General features: G+C 52.0%; 7 protein-coding genes across 7 annotated transcripts; 3 read left to right on the top strand and 4 right to left on the bottom strand.

Moving 5' to 3' along the window:
• Window positions 1-454, top strand: T310_10194 (Ribulose-phosphate 3-epimerase; the record flags this gene model as incomplete). Its single annotated transcript, XM_013467387.1, has 2 exons — window positions 1-100; window positions 194-454. Coding segments are annotated over 2 exons (361 nt in total), but the record flags the coding sequence as incomplete, so codon positions are not given.
• A 400-nt stretch (window positions 455-854) lies between these two features.
• On the bottom strand, window positions 855-2,084 carry T310_10193 (uncharacterized protein; the record flags this gene model as incomplete). The annotated part of the gene is made up of 2 exons (XM_013467386.1): window positions 855-1,754; window positions 1,845-2,084. The coding sequence occupies 2 exons, from the start codon at window positions 2,082-2,084 to the stop codon at window positions 855-857; spliced, it is 1,140 nt and encodes a 379-aa protein (XP_013322840.1).
• A 358-nt stretch (window positions 2,085-2,442) lies between these two features.
• On the bottom strand, window positions 2,443-3,353 carry T310_10192 (uncharacterized protein; the record flags this gene model as incomplete). The annotated part of the gene is made up of 3 exons (XM_013467385.1): window positions 2,443-2,705; window positions 2,787-2,884; window positions 3,118-3,353. The coding sequence occupies 3 exons, from the start codon at window positions 3,351-3,353 to the stop codon at window positions 2,443-2,445; spliced, it is 597 nt and encodes a 198-aa protein (XP_013322839.1).
• A 1,241-nt stretch (window positions 3,354-4,594) lies between these two features.
• Window positions 4,595-8,243, top strand: T310_10191 (uncharacterized protein; the record flags this gene model as incomplete). The annotated part of the gene is made up of 4 exons (XM_013467384.1): window positions 4,595-4,792; window positions 5,171-5,748; window positions 5,851-6,223; window positions 6,339-8,243. The coding sequence occupies 4 exons, from the start codon at window positions 4,595-4,597 to the stop codon at window positions 8,241-8,243; spliced, it is 3,054 nt and encodes a 1,017-aa protein (XP_013322838.1).
• Window positions 8,244-8,480: 237 nt separating this feature from the next.
• Window positions 8,481-9,321, bottom strand: T310_10190 (uncharacterized protein; the record flags this gene model as incomplete). Its single annotated transcript, XM_013467383.1, has 2 exons — window positions 8,481-8,582; window positions 8,677-9,321. 2 exons carry the CDS (start codon window positions 9,319-9,321, stop codon window positions 8,481-8,483), a joined length of 747 nt encoding a protein of 248 aa, XP_013322837.1.
• A 332-nt stretch (window positions 9,322-9,653) lies between these two features.
• T310_10189 (uncharacterized protein) lies at window positions 9,654-11,931 on the top strand (the record flags this gene model as incomplete). The annotated part of the gene is made up of 8 exons (XM_013467382.1): window positions 9,654-9,703; window positions 9,894-9,963; window positions 10,028-10,095; window positions 10,526-10,677; window positions 10,727-11,239; window positions 11,436-11,458; window positions 11,546-11,565; window positions 11,907-11,931. The coding sequence occupies 8 exons, from the start codon at window positions 9,654-9,656 to the stop codon at window positions 11,929-11,931; spliced, it is 921 nt and encodes a 306-aa protein (XP_013322836.1).
• A 3,088-nt stretch (window positions 11,932-15,019) lies between these two features.
• T310_10188 (Xylan 1,4-beta-xylosidase) lies at window positions 15,020-17,410 on the bottom strand (the record flags this gene model as incomplete). Its single annotated transcript, XM_013467381.1, has 1 exon — window positions 15,020-17,410. The coding sequence occupies one exon, from the start codon at window positions 17,408-17,410 to the stop codon at window positions 15,020-15,022; it is 2,391 nt and encodes a 796-aa protein (XP_013322835.1).
• Window positions 17,411-18,284: the final 874 nt, after the last annotated feature.

The following is an 18,284-nucleotide window of genomic DNA, read 5'->3' as shown; positions in this document are numbered from 1 at the left end:
CGAGGAGGGGATGAAGGCAGGCATCGCCATCAAGCCCAGCACCTCCGTCGACGTCCTGTGGGACATTCTCGAGAGCAAGGAGGAGATTGAGCGACCGGATGTGAGTAGCCCCAAGCCCGACAGCCCCAATTTCACCCGAGAAAAAAAAAACAAACAGGCTAACGAATGTTTTCTTTCTCTTGTCCAAAAATAGATGGTTCTCGTCATGACCGTCGAGCCCGGTTTCGGCGGGCAAAAGTTCATGCCCTCAGAGCTGCCCAAGGTGAAGGCGCTCCGCGAGCGCTATCCAGACCTGAACATCGAGGTAGATGGCGGGCTGGGCCTGGGCACGATCGACCAGGCTGCGGATGCAGGCGCCAATGTCATCGTGGCTGGGTCGGCCGTGTTTGGAGCCAAGGATCCGGCAGATGTGATTGCGAAACTGAGAGAGGCTGTTGAGAAGCGGCGGCGTTAAAAGAAAAGCAAGAAAAAGAGTAAAAGAAAAAATAAGTCCGTTACGGACCTGATTATTTGCTTTAGATACCTATATGACGTTGTTTACCGTAGATAATGTTAAGTAATCGGTATGAATAAATTACCACCAGCGCATGCAGTGCAATCTAATACCATTCCGGGATAAGACAAGTATGTGGCTTGGAAATCATACTTCCTGTGCAAGACAATCAAAAGAATGGTATCACATTCAACTGGTCATTCACTTCGTAACAAACATGTAAGTAGCATGAGTATGTACGACCGTAATGAAGCAGGAACATGAACAGCCATAAACAGAAACAAGAACTGATCGTTGTGCTAATACCGCAAAACAAATGACGTTTGTCGTGCTGTGGTGTGCAAGAGAAGGGAAGACACCCTTAGTCTTTCACACTGATACCAGCCTGCTCTCCGGCCTTGGGATCCTGCTGCTGTGGGCTAGGACTAGTCTCCTCTCCTGAGACCTTGTGGCCATCCGTGTCTTTCTTCTCCTCGTCAGCCTTGCCTTCGCCTTCTTCTTCTTCTTCATCCTCGACCGTCTCCTCCTGCCCCTTGTTCGCTGAGCTTCGCAACTCTTGAAGATCCCCATCGGCGACTGGCTGCGAGACTGAGTCGCGCAGATCGCGAGCCACCTGGTCCTTTTCCTCCTTCGACGTCGCAGAGACAATAGACCCGCGATGATGTCCCACGAGACCCAGCGTCTCGGCGTTCTCGGCGCGGAAGTTGGCACTCGAGACGGCAGCGCACTCGCTTTCCAACGATGGTCTCTGGGGAGGAGCGACAATTTCCGGAGCGGGCGCGACTGATTGTCGGTGTTGTCCTTGGTCTGCATCTGAGACCGGCACCCCCGGCTGTCGGCCCTCGACATCCTTCGCATCCACTTTCCCGACGGGCTCGGTGGCTTTCGCTTCGGGCTTCGACGTGGGCGGCAGTTTGCCGTCTCCCTCCTTGCTGGGAGGCTTGGTTCCTAGTTTCGCACGGGCATTTTCCTTCGCCTTGGACGCGGCCTCCTCGCCGGCCTGCCGCAGTGCCAGCGCAATGTGGTCATCCTTCACGTCGTTCTTGCTGGGAGGAGTCTGGATCTGGATATGTGGCGAGCTACTCGTCGGCTTCGGGGTGGCTGGAGCTGGAGCTGGAGACTCTGCAGGGGTAGGAGGCTTGGCCGACGTGTTGGCAGGGGTGTTCACGCGGGGTTCGGGGAGAGCATCTAGGTGCGTGATGGACTCGATTTGCTGCTTGAGTTCGCCGTATTCGTTCCACTCTTCGATTTGTTCCAAGTCCTATCGTAATCAATCAAATCAGTCTTCGACAAAGATGTACAGGCCCCATATGACAGGGGAGATGTGGTGATTGCCGGCAGACAAACTTACGCCTACGACATTGCCGTATTTGACCAGACCCGGAAGCTTTCTGCCTTTGGATCGGCGGCCCCATAGCATGCGGGCTTTCTCGTCCGTGGCCACATCAATCGCGCGGAAAGGGATCTTGTTCGCTTTCAGGATGGTCTCGAGTCGCGAGGTGGCAGTGATAATGTGGGAGGAGCCTGCGGTGAGGGAGGTGTAGAGGTACAGGGTGCCATCGGCCGTGGATTGGGGCGCAGAGTCCGCCATGTTGGCGATGTGGCTGCTGCGATGAAGAGGGGGAGGAAGGTTGTTATGAGATTTCTACAAGGACAGACGTGGACTGCGGCCTCCACAAGAAAGAAAACCAGCGATCGACCCTGAAGCTGGCCTGAAATAATAGTTGGAAGTTGGGACTGTGAATGTGAATGTGCGACCGTGACTGTTTTGAACAAGCAATATGAGCCAAATCACGTGTGTGGAGAATTCCCCCTCCCTGATGATCTGGATGGGCACCCCAGGGAGCTCCAGAGCTCAGTCTGGTTCAAAATCTTTAAGTTTTCAATCTTAAAAAAAATGAGAGGAATGTCTGTAGTATAGACTATTTAAATTAAAACAGAAAGGGAAACTATTTTGAGGATAATTGTTGTGGTCGCTGTTGCGGTGGCTCTCTGTGTCGCGGGGTTTCTTGGTTGTCTGTGGAGGCAAGCTGGCTGACGTCAATGTACCAGCAAACCACACCGCTGACCAGGTAGATGGCATTAACTGATGCTTCACGATGCTCATCATTCTTATTATCTTCTCTCTCATCCAGACATGCAGAATAATATATTAATTTATTCCATCTGAAATTTATCAGAATGACAGACACGCGGGCATTTTGTGTGGTTTCTGTAATATATAAACAAGCAGTTGTCTGCCAAGCTGTCTTGCCTTGGAACCTAACCTTGTTACATAACTGCCCAAGCTTACTTTGGTACAGAGTATCATGATAATGGTAAAGAATACGGCAGAGAATGACAGAAGACAGCCTGGAAAGAAGACAGGAATAAAAGACAAATAAGTCCAAACTAAAATCATATAGTGAAAATGAGAAATTGCTCCTTGGGATTAACTAAAACTAATCTCAAGTCGTGGCAATGGCAGCTACACCTGCAAGAACAACAAATAGCCACTAGCTTCGACTGTGTCCAGCTGGTGATACCACGGTTCAGATCACTGTCCATCAATGGATGGGAGCTGCGACCAGGATATAGTGACACAGGCTCGAAGAACGGTGTGCTGTCACTGCCGAGCCGCATACCTGCTTATCAGTGAACTCACCATTATACCTGATTGACTTATGGAAAGCAAGGATTCATCTGGATGAAGACAGCCGCTGGAAAGCGTGGATGTGATAGGCGGGATCGGAGCCAATGCGGTGTGCCAGATATAAGCAGCCTCACTGCCTGGCGGCCTGGGTGCCTGACGCTTCGGCAGCCTGAATCTGCAGGCATCCCGGTCTGCTGGCAGCAAGAGCAACAGCCATGTACTCAGCATCCCCTCGCTTTTGACGGTTGCACAGGGGCTGTGCTGGAATTCGGGCGGCATTAGCGGCTTTATAACGAGGTCGTTTGGATGCCATCACACCTTGCAGATTATGGTGTCAATGGTACAGTGGTCATGATTGAGGTGATCTCTCTCCTAGTCTCGTTCAGACATGGCTACAATGATCCGATTGTGTTGGTGAGTCAGCAAGTTCGAAACGTGTACAATTTCCCGGTAGAGGCAGATTGCCCAGGGTGGCTGTCCTTGCAGGAGTTCCCGACGAGTTCCTGACCCTGTCATGGCTCGTTTCAAGCGATTGCCAGGTGTTTCTCGACTTGTTGTCCGGAGCACTCCGTAACTTGTGAGCAGTCTGATGTCAGCAGCGAAGACTAACTATGACCTCCGGTGACTCCCGCAAGGTCCCTCCTGCTCGTAGTCCGTCCGTCTAGGCAAACTACTGCGAATCTATACGAGTAGTCCATCATTCAATAGATTGTGGATCAGTCTCCAAAAAAGCCACTGGCGCAAAGTTGAGGAGCAAAGATCCACTTGCCGTTGCAGTTACCACATTTTCGGATTGGCATTCCTTGGAACCGACCAGAGAGGTACCAAGGATATGACGGCAATGACTGCGAGGAAACGGGTTTTGCAGGGTCGTAACAGCTTTTGACTCTATGAAAGTAATTATGGAGGTAAATGTGTCCATTTCTTTCGAGTTGGAGGCGACAACGTCAACGGTGGACGTTGTTTCAGGTTGAGCACTTGAACGCAGTCGGAAGGCATCATAGTTCGCTCCCGTCCCCTCTCTAAGCAATAATCATTGAATCATCGCGCAAAGCACCACCAAACGCATACCCTCTGACCATGACGATCCAGGTGACTTGGTGAGTTGAGGAATCGGGATCCAGACCACGAAGATCATTTTTCACCGACGCAAATCGCGGAGACCGCGCTGGCAACTAGTTCCTTACCCCGTGGTCTCAGGATCGGACATCTCACCGCTCGGCCGCCCAGTTCCGTGACTCACGGAGATCTGCCTCCAGCGCAACGCCCAGAAACTGCCCTCGCCATCCTCCACAGACCAGACAGTGGATACGGAGGGATTCGACGGTTCCTGAATAGCCTGGCCATGTGGACACGGTGCAGTGACGGTCTACAGTCTCTCGAGGAGGAAAAACAGCGACGGACCGCCACCAGAATATGACGTGCGTGAGTTCCTCCATCATCCGGAAGACGGTCGGACCGGGCCCACGATGGGATCATCGTATGGCATTGGCATTATTCTTAGTACAGCGCCGGCCAAGGGACTGCCCCAGCGCATCGCTGTGATTTGCAGGAGAGGAGATCGAAACCGATCTGGTCGCGCAACGCAGGTCTTAGTCCGCGTAGGCAGCGATGCTCCGTCATGGCAGGACACACGGCCAGCCAAACAGCAATGGATCAGTGACCAAGTTCGTGCATAAGCTGGAGGCGAGCGTGGATTGGTTTCTTACGTGGGCAGCGCTGCTGATACGCCCGGCCGCGATGGGGCAGGCGAGACCGCAGAGTGCCAGACAGCTGCTTGGCAGGGAGCCGACTCGTGTTGGCAAGGGCGAGGGCTGACTCGTGCAACAACGTGGCCGCCAGGGACTCGAGAGGTGCCAGGCAGCATGCCCCAGGACTCAGGCCTGCTGGAGGACCCCCGTCGGGAGGGCTCTGGGGGGGGTCAGCACGCCGGCGACGGCGCCCTCGGGGGCTGCTTCGGGGGAGGGAGGGTCGCGGGCACGCCTAAGTTTAGTGGGCACTCTCGTTAACAGCGGCTGCGTCTGCTAACTGCTAAGGGCTGCTAGCGGGGTGCGCAGCGCCGCCTCTCGCTGGCCCGGCTTCTGCCAGCACGATCCGTTTCGCTGCCTCACTTCTCTGCTGCACGACCCAGCGGCCCTCCGTCGAACTCTCTCCATCCACGCGCCCTCATCGTCCCGGTCCCTCGCTGGTTGGCCTGCAGGGTCTACCCTACGCTGAGCCACCTAGCTGTTTCGGGCCTCTTCGACTCTGCTGCGCCTGACCGGTCTTCCGAGCCACGACGGAAGCGCTCGTCTAGAACATCCCCTCTCCCCCAGTGTGTTCTCCGCTCTGTAGGACTGAGTCTGACCGTGGTGTCCGAGACGGGCCCTGACCAACTGCGATGGATCGCCAGACACGTGAGGTTGAAGCTTCCCCTGCTCCTGTTCTTGGCCGTTTTCTTATTATCAGCGATCCCCAGGTTCTTCGATCGTTATCTTCTTCACTCCAGTCTTCCCATCACATCCAGAGCGACATCTACTATCCTCGTGAACCTTGTCTTCCTTATACCGACCATCACCACACTCATCCGTTCGACCTGCATCCTCATCATACACCCGTCTCCCATTGATCCCTTCTGTTGTCTGTGAGTCGGGACCTTCTCGCTGTGCTCTGACTCATACTGACCAGAGCTCCCAGAGAGATCCCACCTTGTGCTCATCCCCGTGTCTGATACTACTGATCCTAGCTCCTGCCACGTACCTTACGAGGGAGAGGAACTTCCCGGCATCATGGCTGTCTCTACGGCCGATGACGAGTTATTTACGAGGGCCATTTCCAGCTTCCGGGACTACTTTTTGGTTCAGCATGCCCACCTCCCAGAGTCGGAGCGAAATCAACTTTGGACCCAACGACTCAGTCAGTTCATGACACCGTCCTCCACCCGCGACGGCTCCTCCACGGCCCCAGGCGACACAACTGGCACTACCGCCACCACTATGACTACTACTACTACTACCGCCAACAGCGGATCCTCCTCGGACAATTTGGGTAAACGGACTCGACAGGATGTTCCCCGGACGATTCCTGGAGCACCCTCGCCGGCGAAACGACGTGCCACCGTATGTCTCCTTGGCCCTTCACGTGCGCCTTCTTTTCTGTCCATCCGTTTCCTGCCCGCTCCTGCTCCTCGCCCCTTCTCTTTCCCCATCGCTTCCCTGGATTGACAGTTGGCAGACTCCGGAGTCCGACGGTGCCGGCACCTTCAAGTGGACTGGTACACCATCGTCCCTTGACTCCTCCACGGCTGTGGCCTCCCAGATGACCCGGCGGCAGTCATCCAGCTCTCGGACTGGCATCCATTCCACGCTCAGCGGCCACAATGGATCTTTCTCTCGATCGGCCCCCATGGCCCGCTCGCAGAGCCTGCAGAATCCGGCCTCTCACCGGCAACAGTTGGCGGCGGCGGCGGCGGCGGCAACATCACTGCGACGGCAGTCATCTGGGCCCACCTCGTACCAGCTTCGCCTCGACGACGTCAACGAATACTCGCCGTCCGAGTACACGCAGCAGTGTTTGGATGACTTTCCCAATCAAGGTACCTCTGCCTTTGCATTGTCATATTCCCCCGACGAGTCCACGTCGAGGGGGTTACATGACAACAAACAGGAGCAACAGCAGTTGCAGATGCAGATGCAGATGCAGATGCCGCAACCACCAGCACAGCCGGCCGATTTGACGGGGCTGTCAGGTTCCCCAGTGTCCGACCAACTGACGGTCACGACGGCGGCAGCAACCGAAATGAGTCGTAGTACGACGACGGATTCAATCTGTGGAGGATTGGGAATGGTCCGATTCGACTCGACGGGGTCGAACCTGGAGCACAATTTCGATGTTCCATTTTCATCCCCTGACTTTCTGCAGCAACCGTCCGCCCAGGACGTTTCTTTTCAATCTTCCTCCTATCTTTCCCCTCTTGATCGGAACATCGATCAGCTTCCGTTCTCCTTATCTGACGTCGCATCTGTTTCCTTTTCTAGCTCCGCCCCAACCCCCGGCTCTTTTATGCCCCGTGCCAATTCTGTTTCGCTGTCACCTTCATCTGCCGGTGTGGAGATGAAGCATTCTCTGTCTACAGGGAGCACCAGCTCGTCTGTGTCTCTGTCACAGCAGTCGAGGACTGCACGCCGAACTTCAGAACAAGTGGTGCAGGGGGCCCGGCCCATTGCACCGAAGCTGCCTTCTAACAAGTCTAGCTCATCATCATCATCATCATCCACTGCTAAGTCCAGTGATCAGCAACATCAGATGATTCGGATCTCGTCGGAGAATGGCACCTCGAAAGAGGTGGCGGCCATTCCCAAGGCGAACTTCCAGCGTCCGCCGCGTCAGAAGACGTACTGCCACCTGTGTCAGGACCAGCCCGAGGGCTTCCATGGCGAGCATGAGCTGCGCCGGCACATCGAGCGGGTGCACTCGGTGGTGCGCAAGGTCTGGGTCTGTGTCGATATCTCGCCGGACAAGACCTTCCTGGCCAACTGCAAGGCCTGCCGCAGCGGCAAGCGCTACGGGGCGAACTACAACGCGGCCGCGCACTTGCGTCGGACGCATTTCAACCCGTGCCAGCGTGGACGCGGCGGACGGGGCAAGGATAGCGAGAAGCGGGGCGGCAAAGGCGGCGGGAATCACCCGCCGATGGAGGTACTGAAGCACTGGATGGAGCAGAAGGAAGAGCTCGTGCTGGAAAATGCGCAGTACCTTCTCGACGAGGAGATTCCCGCCGATGTGGCCGCTGCCGCTATTCAGCAGGCACAAGCGCAGGCCCAAGCGCAGGCTCAGGCGCAGGCTCAGGCGCAGGCTCAAGCTCAGGCTCAGGCACAGGTGCAGGCGCAGACGCAGGCGCAGACGCAGGCGCCTTCTGGGTCGCCTGCGAAGGGACCTGAGATGAACCCAGAGATGGGACTGGAGTATGACGCTTCGACGTCGCTGGAGTGGGATCCGGCTATGGCTGGTCAAGGGTATGAAGCATTCCCGCAACCGCTGACGGACCTGAATAATCCGTCATTTGACCCGTCTTTCTGCCTCGAGTCGCAGCAGCTGTCTGCGGAGGCAGATCCGTACCTTGTGAAAACTGCTGTATAACTGACTGAACTGACTGATAACTGACTGTAAACTGACCTGCTTTCTGGATGGGTTTTTTTTTCTTGTCCTTTTATCCTTGTTCATTTTTGACCTGTTCATATTTGTTTCTTGCTTGTGTTCTGCGAGGGTGATGAGTATTGAGCATGGTGTTCTGCACTGTCTTCCCTGGATGGAGGCAGATGATTCAGCATGTGTTACGATTAATGTGTGATGGTCAGATGTGTATCTTTATTTCTTTTATTTTTGCTTTTCTCTTCTTCTTTCTTCTCTCGTATTTTTGTCGTGTTCTTGATTATCTTGTGTTATTTGTAATATTTTCCCCCTTTTCCCTTTTGTTCGCTGTATATACTTATTTCTAGTCTGTTCTCTGACCTAATGAAGAATGAGTCACAGCCACAATCTGCTCCCTCGTACAAGAACCTTGTCGACTTACGTAGGTGGCCGCGTCTGACGTGGCTGCGTGGCTGGAGCATAGTCGAGGCATCACGTGCATTGGCTGTGCCACAGAGGGCGATGCACGGGACCGTGCACCGTTCATACTCGAGCTGGCTGGTGGAAACTGTAGAGCTGCTGCCAACGTCTCCACCAGGCGACACGCTACTGAAAGTTTGCTGGCTGGCATCTGGCGGTCTGCGGTCAAGAGTCCCAACGGCCAGGGATGCTGCCCCTGCAGCTGCAGATGGACTGTACAGCTGACGAGAGGAGGATTGCGACTCTGCCGGCTGTGCCGTAATTCGTAGCTGGGGTGCCAGCGGGAGACAAACGGGCATCCTAGATCAACAACGGTACCAACAGAGCAGTCGAACCACCGGCTAGAGGCTAGACTCGCAGTAGGGCTGGCCAGCTGGGGCCGGCTGGGCTGGCTTGGCATGGCCGGGCTGGCGCGACGCTCTCTTCCTGCGGGAGCGATTCGCCAGGCTGGCAGTGCTCCTTTACGGAGTAACTGAGGCAGGCTGTTCCTCGCCTGCGCCTTCGCCAGGAATCGCCGGACGAGCGATTTGAAACGCGCGCGATACAAAAGGCGCCTCATCTCCGGATCATCATCGTCGCTGCTGGCCGTGATTCTTTTGATTGCCATCGTCAAGATTGGCAACTAACTCGGACCCGCGTGGCCTATCGTCCCACTTGGCTGCTGCCCGTGACTGGCCCATCCTGCGCTGCTCCTGCTCTAGCCTGCCTCCGCTTCCCCGTGTCTCACACCTCTCTTCCCTTTTCACTCTCCGCTCCGCCATACGACGTCAGCTGTCGCCCACAGTCGATTTTCTGTCTTCTGCTATCCCGTCTCTTGCTGTCTTCCATCGCAGCTTGACCCGTCTTTTTCAGGTGCGTCTGTCTGTCCTTGTTTTCGTGCTTGTCTCGGCGGACGGCGAACTGATAATATCCTCGCGCAGACTACGAGCGACCGCCATCATGTCGAACCAGGCCTACTACAACCAGCAGCCTCAGTATCCTCCTCAGACGTATGTCCCCGACTCGTCTCCCTGGCATGCAATCCCTGTCGCTGCTCTCGTGCGATGCGCAAGGATGAAGCGACGGCCACGGACGATGCCCGAGCCAGCGCATTGTGCGATGCAGCCAGTGCGCTTTCGAAATTTTTCTTTCGAAATTTTGTCTTTTGGGTGACATGTTGCTGAGAGATTGAACGCGTAGATACGGGCCTCCGCCGCCCCAGGGCTACCCCCCGCAGCAGGGTTATGCTCCTCCACAGGGTTACCCTCCGGTATGTCGTGTTATTCCTATGACTCTGAACCCCTCTGACTAGTTAACTGGCTAACCAGCAGCAGATGCAATACCAGCAGCCTCCGCCTCCCCAGCCGAAACAGAGCACGGACCGAGGATGCCTGGGTGCCTGGTTTGTCTCCATTGATGGACTGTCGTATGCGATCGCCGCTGACGAGTGTTACCAGCCTTGCGACCATGTGCTGCTGCTTCCTCTGTGAGGAGACGTGCGAGTGCTGCCTCGACTGCGTCGAGTGTCTGGAATTCTGCTAGAGCCCGGTAGGCAGAGTGCGGGGTGGATGTAAACTGACACTGATACGACCGTTTTTCGTCTTGCCATCGTTAATCGTTTCGCTATTGATATCAGGATGGCCGGGCAGGTGTAAAATTGAGTTTTACATGGCCGTCTGGTTGATTCCCCGAGCTTCTTCTTTCTTGCTGGCTTCCACTAGGCCGTCTTGGTTGGGTTTGTCATGTATGCAATCAGAAGATATCTATGTGCAGGAATAAAGAGGTCTGAGGTCCGAACTATTCAATGGTCAATCTGCTTGGTAGACACCTAGGTACAAACGTTTACATCCAATCACTGACACCTACCCACTTCGATCTTATCATGTCCGTGGATACCAGACTTTCCCGTGGCAGACGGTGGCGCTCGTCGCCTCGCCTTACATAACTTGCCATGATGACGACATGGTTACGGCCGTCCTCGAGCGTAGGTTACTACTCTAGCTGATTACATTTTCTACCTCCCTATACTATAGCTATACCTGTACCTATACCCTGTATCTGTACCTATCTATCTGTCTATATTACCTCCTTGAAAAAAAGGGAAACGAAGTCCTCCAACATCAACACCAACAATACAATTTATTTATTTACAGGAGGACCATACCATACCGAAAGCGAACGAGAGAAAAAAAAAACCTTTCTCTCAACCTCAACCCGTCAACCTGTTCACTTCAACCAGTTCAGTTTAAACCACATCGACGACGAACGACGACAACACAACATGCCCAACAAACCCAACAAAGCCCTCAGAGACCAGTCCCCACTCACCCAAACACCAGGAGACTTCAACCAACCCCGCGAAGACACCTTCCGCAACGTCCTGCACGAAGACTCCTCGGACGAAGACCGCTCGCGCGACGACCCGCACACGCGCGTGGAGCACAAAGGCGACGGTGGGAGAAAGAACAGAACCCGCTCTTTTCGCGCGCAGCAGGGCCAGGCGAGACGGAAACCGAGCACGTCCCGTTCGCGGAGTAGGGATAGGGGTAGGAGTTCGGGGTCGGCGAGCAAGAGGTTGGCGAGTTCGAGGTCCAAGGAGAAGAAGGGGAGGAGGGCGTCGAGTGGGAAGCCGGAGTATCGGTTTGCTTATTACTAGATCAAGGATCAAGGTCTGCTGTGGTTGTTGTGTTGAGGAGTAAGGGGGTATATATATATATATCTGATGATGATGGCGATAGATAGTCCCTCCCTCCTCTAGCTGGAAGGTTTGTGTGGGTTGGATGGATGGGTATTATCTGCTGGATAGACATACATACATACATACATATGGACGTACTGTACTGTACATACAGAAGACGGATCTAGGAGGGAGGTAAATCAACCCCTGTTTGTGTCCATGATACATGCTATATACTGTATAAATAAGGTTGTTGTTGCTCCTTGTTAGTTTGTTAGGATAGTTGGGCACCAATCTGGGAATATATATAGAATTCATAGAATTCGTTTCATGTGCTCTATTATATATATATCAGAGTATAAAGGTCATGATCAGTCGAGGTGGATTTATATATAAATATAGAATTATAAATACTTCGAAAAGAGACAAATAAAAAAAGGTAATATACAGTCTTCCAAGTCATTCATTCATGGAATTGAAAGCATGGAATTTAGAGATGAATATAGATAGATAGATAAGATACTGAATTACACTAGATACAAATTGCAAACAAAAAAGTAATTGAGAGGGATGGTGGGGAGAGAGAAAAAGAGAGACTGATAGTAATAATCCCCTGGTTTCAAACAAACAAATTAATTAATTAATTAATAATTAATTACTGTGTATTACCCCTTTTTGAAGGGTTCAAAAAAAATAAATAAACATAAATTGTGACTTTTTGTTAGACTGCGAACTAGCTACTTTCTTTTATTTTTGGTTTGCTTTTATTAGATATAACCCTTAGAGGACTCGCTTTGCTGAACTAGAATGACTTAAAAAAAAAACTACTCCGTGCCATGCCAAGGACTTTTCTTCTATATCTTAGGCGTGACATGGCATGTGATATGGCTCTCAACCTAATTATCTAATTAAATATATTGTCAAGTCTTACTTAGGGGGTAGGATTCTCACCTGTGATTTGAATCAAAAAGAAAGTCAGCCGGTATCCATTCCATTCCATTCCACTCAAAAAAAAGGCTGACTCGAGGAGATGGAAGATTATTGTTTCTATTCTAGAGTTTTTCTTTCTTTTTCTTTTTCTTTTTTTTTTATAATTATGCGTATAAAATCAGTCCTGTTTCCTCATCATCATCATCCTCTTCCCGTTCTTTCCTATTAATAGTAATAATAACAATCGTCGTCCTTCTTCATGTCATTACTACAAGTTCTATAGTCAGTCATCTGACTCATCTCAGACCGTTTGCGCAGACCTCCTCATCTACTCATCTACTCAATGCCATATCCATTAACTAAGGGAGATGCTTGACCAAGGTCAATCAAGAGAGCCCCATAAACTTATCCTATGTACTGTATTTATGTACAGGTACATGACATGCATGGATGATCCTTAACACGTGATTATTGCCATACACTCACTAATGGATCGATCATCTATGTGACCCTGACCCTTTATTAGTAAGGATGGAGTGACCATGCAGTCCAAGTAACTACTCTGTATGGACCATTTGTACCAATACCGTCCAACAATGGATCGATCTACACTTGAGTTCTTGAGGCGGATTTTCTTTCTAACTATATATCTATCTAGAAGTCTATTTATTGTTTGCATTGCATAAATGATACTATTTACGAAAACAGGGACAATATGCAAAAAAAAAAAACACTGAAAATTAGTTTTAATTATATATCCTGCTGATGTTCCTGATCAGGATATCTGGATAGATATTAGTAAACCATACTAGCGATCAATTTATTTCATTTCATGATCTACGATTTAGGATACATATTTGGTAAACCCATATTCCTAAAGATTATCTTCTCCCCTGTCGCGTGCAGCGATATCGACGGCCATACCTTAAGGAGTGTTTACGTAGTCGGAGCCAGCGGGCGGTTGAGTGGTAACCACCTAGGGTACTGGGTGAGCTACAAAAAGTTGTCTGGCTTAAGATTGGGGCCAAGCCCACAACTATAACATAACAAGAAGCTTAATACAGGTTTATTAAATCCTGCAACTAGTTTATATCAACCATAGTAGAAGAGGGGGGTTCTGGTTTAGTGTGCACCCAGTATACAGAAAAGGTAGGGGAAGTTATAAAGCATAGTTCTTATTTATACTATGTCCCTTTGTTGTATACTCTATACCTAGTAATATAGATAGGACCTTCTAGAGGGTTTTGTTTGGGGGGTGTTTTTCCCCTAGGGGCTATTTTATATATTAGTGATAGTTATATACAGTACTAGCTTAGAACAGGCATAAAATTATGGTCTTACTTGCCCTGTATATATATAATAACAGCACTACCCATGCTAGACTTCTGTGTCCTGGGCATGTCTCACTGCTCTCAAGATACATCTGGACAATAAACTTGGATACTTACCTACTTGTTTATGTAGTCGGATCCTCCACCCTAACAATTCACGTGTGGAAGGTCTATCTCTGTGGACCGTCCTTTTTATCACACTAAGGAATGTCTGTGACTACCTAGGTAGTTTATTGATATTTATTTATTGAGATCTTCCAACTAAGCTCTTTGATCTGATCCAAGATGTTTAATAATAATATAGTATTATAATTAGACTATTAGAGTAAACGTTCCTGTGAAGCAGAAATGAAAGTGTTACAACCTAGAAATATTTGATCGAAGGTGATCGATCTATGATTGCATCATCTTCATCATCATCTTCATCATCATCATCATCATCTTCTTCTTCTTCTTCTTCTTCTTCTCTCTTCTCTCTCTCTCTCTCTCTCTCTTTTTTTTTTCACCCCCTCTTATCGATGGAATGATTTATAAGTCTAGTATCTAGCAGTGGCCAGGTACATCGTACATGTAATGGAAATCTAGCTGCTGTTTCGTTCCCTTTTATTCAGAATCTATCTATCTATCTATCTATCTATCTCACTGCTTTGACTGACTGAACTTACTATAAGCTATCTCCAGCTAGTCAGAGCTAGTCAGACTGTGTGAGCTGGTTGGTATGCAAGGTATGTAACTAACTTAACTCCCTTTAAGTAACCCAAACGGTAAAAAGTAAATAAAAAGCGTATCAGTCAATATCTGTCACCACACGCAATAATGTAATGTACAGTACTGTACTGTGTATACCTCTGCCACTTGGCATAAATCTCGTCCAGAGCACTCAGTCAGTCAGTCAGTCAGTCACCTTGCCTGCCTGCCATCTTGAAAGAAAGAAAGAAAAGGAGGTGAATTTGCAGTTCTCCTTCCTCACTTGCGATACGTACATACATCTCTATCGCTGGGGCCCCCGATTTTGGCTCGTTGCCCTCCTTCTGGGACTGGGACTGGGACTGGGACTGGGGCCGTCTAGTTGGAGTTCAGCAATCCGTTCCTGGCTGGACTTTGATGCTAACTAACAGTGGGGAGGGTTGGATTTATCTATGACTTACTGACTGAGTGAGTGAGTTCTTGGGATAAGATGATATTCTGGCTGGGGTATTCAGTTACACTTGGAAATTAAATTTCTTGGAAATAGAATTTGGTCTAATATGGATATTTCAGTCATCAACCGTAAGTCATGCTTCCCTCCCATTGTGGATTAGATACTCCGTTGATACATTATTTCAAAATAATTCACTAAATCTATAGTCGAGTATTTATAGTCGTGTATACATATTCGCATCTAGGTACTACTGCTGGGTCACCCCCGGCACCGCCTGCTCCCACAAAGGCCATTTCTCTAGAGTCGCCGCATCGCCCGTCAGCGTGAACGACACCACTACCGATCGCTCATTGTTCAGTGCCAATTCGTAGTTGCCCGGGAAGACCACCTTGTTGCCGTTCTCGTCCGCCCGCGCAATCGCGCCCAACGGCACCGGGATCGTCAACTTGGCAGTCTCGCCCGGCTGGATCGTCGGCAGCCGGTCGAACCCGACGAGCCATTTGTTCGGGTACGGCTTGGGCCCGGCTGTCGTGTTCGCGAACAACAGACCCGTGTACGGCGATGGCGTGTGGCCGACGTTCTTCACGTCCACAGTCACGTTGATGAACGGAACCTGCTCGATGTACTCGTATCCCGGATGAGGGGTGGAGAAAAGGTCCAGAATGTCGAAAGTCGACGTCTTGTTCGTGCCCGCCGCAGCCGACTCCTGGAACTCCGTGTAGAACAGACCGTGGCCGAACTCATACACGGGCGTGCCCGTGTACCAGATGTATGTCTGTCCCGGGTTGCTGCCGTTCGGACGCAGGTTCATGTCGTTGGCCGGGAACTGCGTCGCATACTCGGCCGGGTACTGCGTGCTCACCAGACGACCGGCCGGCGCACGCTTGCCCGTAAGGATGTCAAACAGGGCCGCACCACCCGACTGTCCGGGATAGCCACCCCACACCAGAGCGTTGACATTCTTGTTGGCCTTGAGTGACGACGAATCCACCTGGCCACCGCCCATCTGCAGGACGACCAAGGGCTTGCCCACCTGGCTGAGCTGCTCGATCAGATCCAGCTGGTTCCCCGGCCACTTGAGATCCGTGCGGTCCTGTCCCTCTGCCTCGATCGTGTTGTCAATACCACCGGCGTAGATGATCACGTCCGACTTCTTCGCCGCCGCGATGGCTTCCGCGAACCACTGGGTAGAATCGGTCGAGATGTTGGTACCGAATGCATAGTTGACCGTGAACCCACTGGCCTTGGCGGCTTCCAGCGGACTGATCAGATACGGTGGCGTTCCATAGTAGTTACCCTGCATCTGCACCGTGGCATTGGCCCAAGGACCGATGAGCGCAATGCTGCGGACCTTCTTGGACAGCGGCAGCGTTCCGTCGTTCTTGAGCAGGGTGATACCTTCCACCGCGGCCTCGTACGAGATGTTCCAGGCGTCCGTAGTCACGACGTCGTTCCAGTTGAGGTTGCGGTACTCGCTGTTGTTGCCGTCAAAGTAGCCGAGACGCACCAGGTTTGAGTAGAGACGGGTGAGGGATTTCTCGATATCACCGCGGGAGACGTATCCTTCTACGAAGGACTCATTCAGGTGCCACGGCAAGGTCTGACCACAGTCGATATCGGTACCTGCTAGGAGCGAGTCCGCAGCGGCTCCCGACTGGTTAAGGGCGTAACCGTGTGGGTTGAAGACGTTGTAGACGGCGTCGCAATCCGACGAGACGTACCCGTCGTCAACGAAGTCAAAGTTTTCTCGGAGAAGCGTCTGGAGGAAGAAGGAGTTGGCACAGCTTGGGACTCCATTCACTGCATTGTAGGAGCACATGATGCTGCGCGTCTTGGCGTATCGAGCAGACGCCAGGAACTGAGGGGTGTAGTACTCGGAGAGATCCTGCTGCGTGATGATAGCATTGAACCCCAGCCGAGAGACGTTGCCCCAGTTCTCCAGATCATAGCCGGCGAAGTGCTTCGCCGTCGCGACGATCTTGACATGCTCTGGGTCGACACCGCCCTGCAGGCCTGTGATGTACTCGTACGCATAGGTGGAACTCAAGAAGAACGCATCCTCACCAGGCGTCTCCTGTCCACGGCCCCAGAGGGGACTGCGGAAGCCATTGATGTTGGGCGCATAGCTGTCAAGGCCGTAACGGCCGGCGTTGTTGAAGGCACGGGCTTGCGTTGCAATGATGGAGGCAATCTGGTTGATGAGGGTCCGGTTGAAGGACGCCATCGACAGGATGGGCATGGGGAAGGACGTGGCCCAGCTGTATTCGCCCGAATGGGAGAAATTGGCGCGGTCCAGTCCGTGCAGAGCTTCATTCCACACCTGATACTGGGGCAGACCCAAACGGGGCACGCCAGGAGCGGTGTTCTGGGTGTTGTTAATCAGCTCTTCGAGGGTAAAGAGCGAGATGAGGGCCTCAGCTCGGGCCCAGGGATCGGCCGATTTGTTGCACACCAGGTTCGTGCTGAGCGGGCCATTCTCACAGTCGGGGAAGGACAGGTCGATGGTCGCGACGGTCCGGGGAAACAGGTCCGGCTGAGACTGCGACGAGTAATTGGCATAGGTTTGGTTATCCTGTGCCCATGTCGCGGTGGGCAGGAGCGCCGCCACTGCGGTGAGAATCGCCGCGCGAGTCACCATGGTCGATTTGGAGCTCGCCCAGGAGATGGTTGACACCGAATCGATGCAGGAAACCCCCGTGAGCTCTGACCATGGCTGCAGTATTTATAATACATCCGTCTGTCTCTGGTCGGTCTCCCAATTGCCGTGCTCTGCATCCCCGAGCTATCAGCAAACCCCACAGCTCCGCAGCCATGCGAGCCCGAATACAGAAGCTCGAATGGGCGATCCCCCGTAGAGGGATTCTAGAGCTCGAGCACCTATCAACCGGCAGGTTTTCCGACTTCCTCTTTCAGCATTTAGCCTGAATTCGTCCCGGCAACCCGTTCATGTTGCTCACTGCAGGTGAGAACAGTGACGTTATTCCGGGCTGCAATTTTATTAGCTCGGCCATGGCGAAGTCGGGAAGGCGATGATGGAAAGATGCCGTCGGCCTCTATCCGACTGGCCGGGTATTATCATTATTCGCTTTGACGGTCCATTATCGACAACGTCCACTCCCGATGGCATTAAGCCGTTGCGTCACTGTCGAATGTCGGCTCGGGGAAATAATGTGGGGAAACGGGACAGCGGCATGCAGGTTGCGGACGGTGAGAGCTCTGTGCTTTGCTAGGGAGATTAGTTGAATGTGGTTATAGTTTTAACCGGGAAAAGCGCCAACATGAAGCTTCTTCAAGCTGCTGTCACGGTCCATCTCAGTCGTTACTGTGCCTAATGAAGCCGTGCGAGCAGCCTCGTGGCAGCGAGGACCATTCTGCAGATGACAATATCGCCATCCGCACGGGTCAGCCTCGATGTGGAGAGCTGGAGAAAGCTGGAGAATGTCGGGGATACTCCGGGGAGGAGCCGTGCGTTGCCATGGGCAATTCAGGCTAAATCAAGCTTTTCGGCACGC

This window comes from Rasamsonia emersonii, assembly GCF_000968595.1.
Source record: "Rasamsonia emersonii CBS 393.64 chromosome Unknown ctg1118621762425, whole genome shotgun sequence".
In the NCBI taxonomy this organism is placed as follows: domain Eukaryota; kingdom Fungi; phylum Ascomycota; class Eurotiomycetes; order Eurotiales; family Trichocomaceae; genus Rasamsonia; species Rasamsonia emersonii.
The sequence above is the reverse complement of the archived record's forward strand: the minus strand, read 5'-3'. Positions and strand labels throughout refer to the sequence as shown.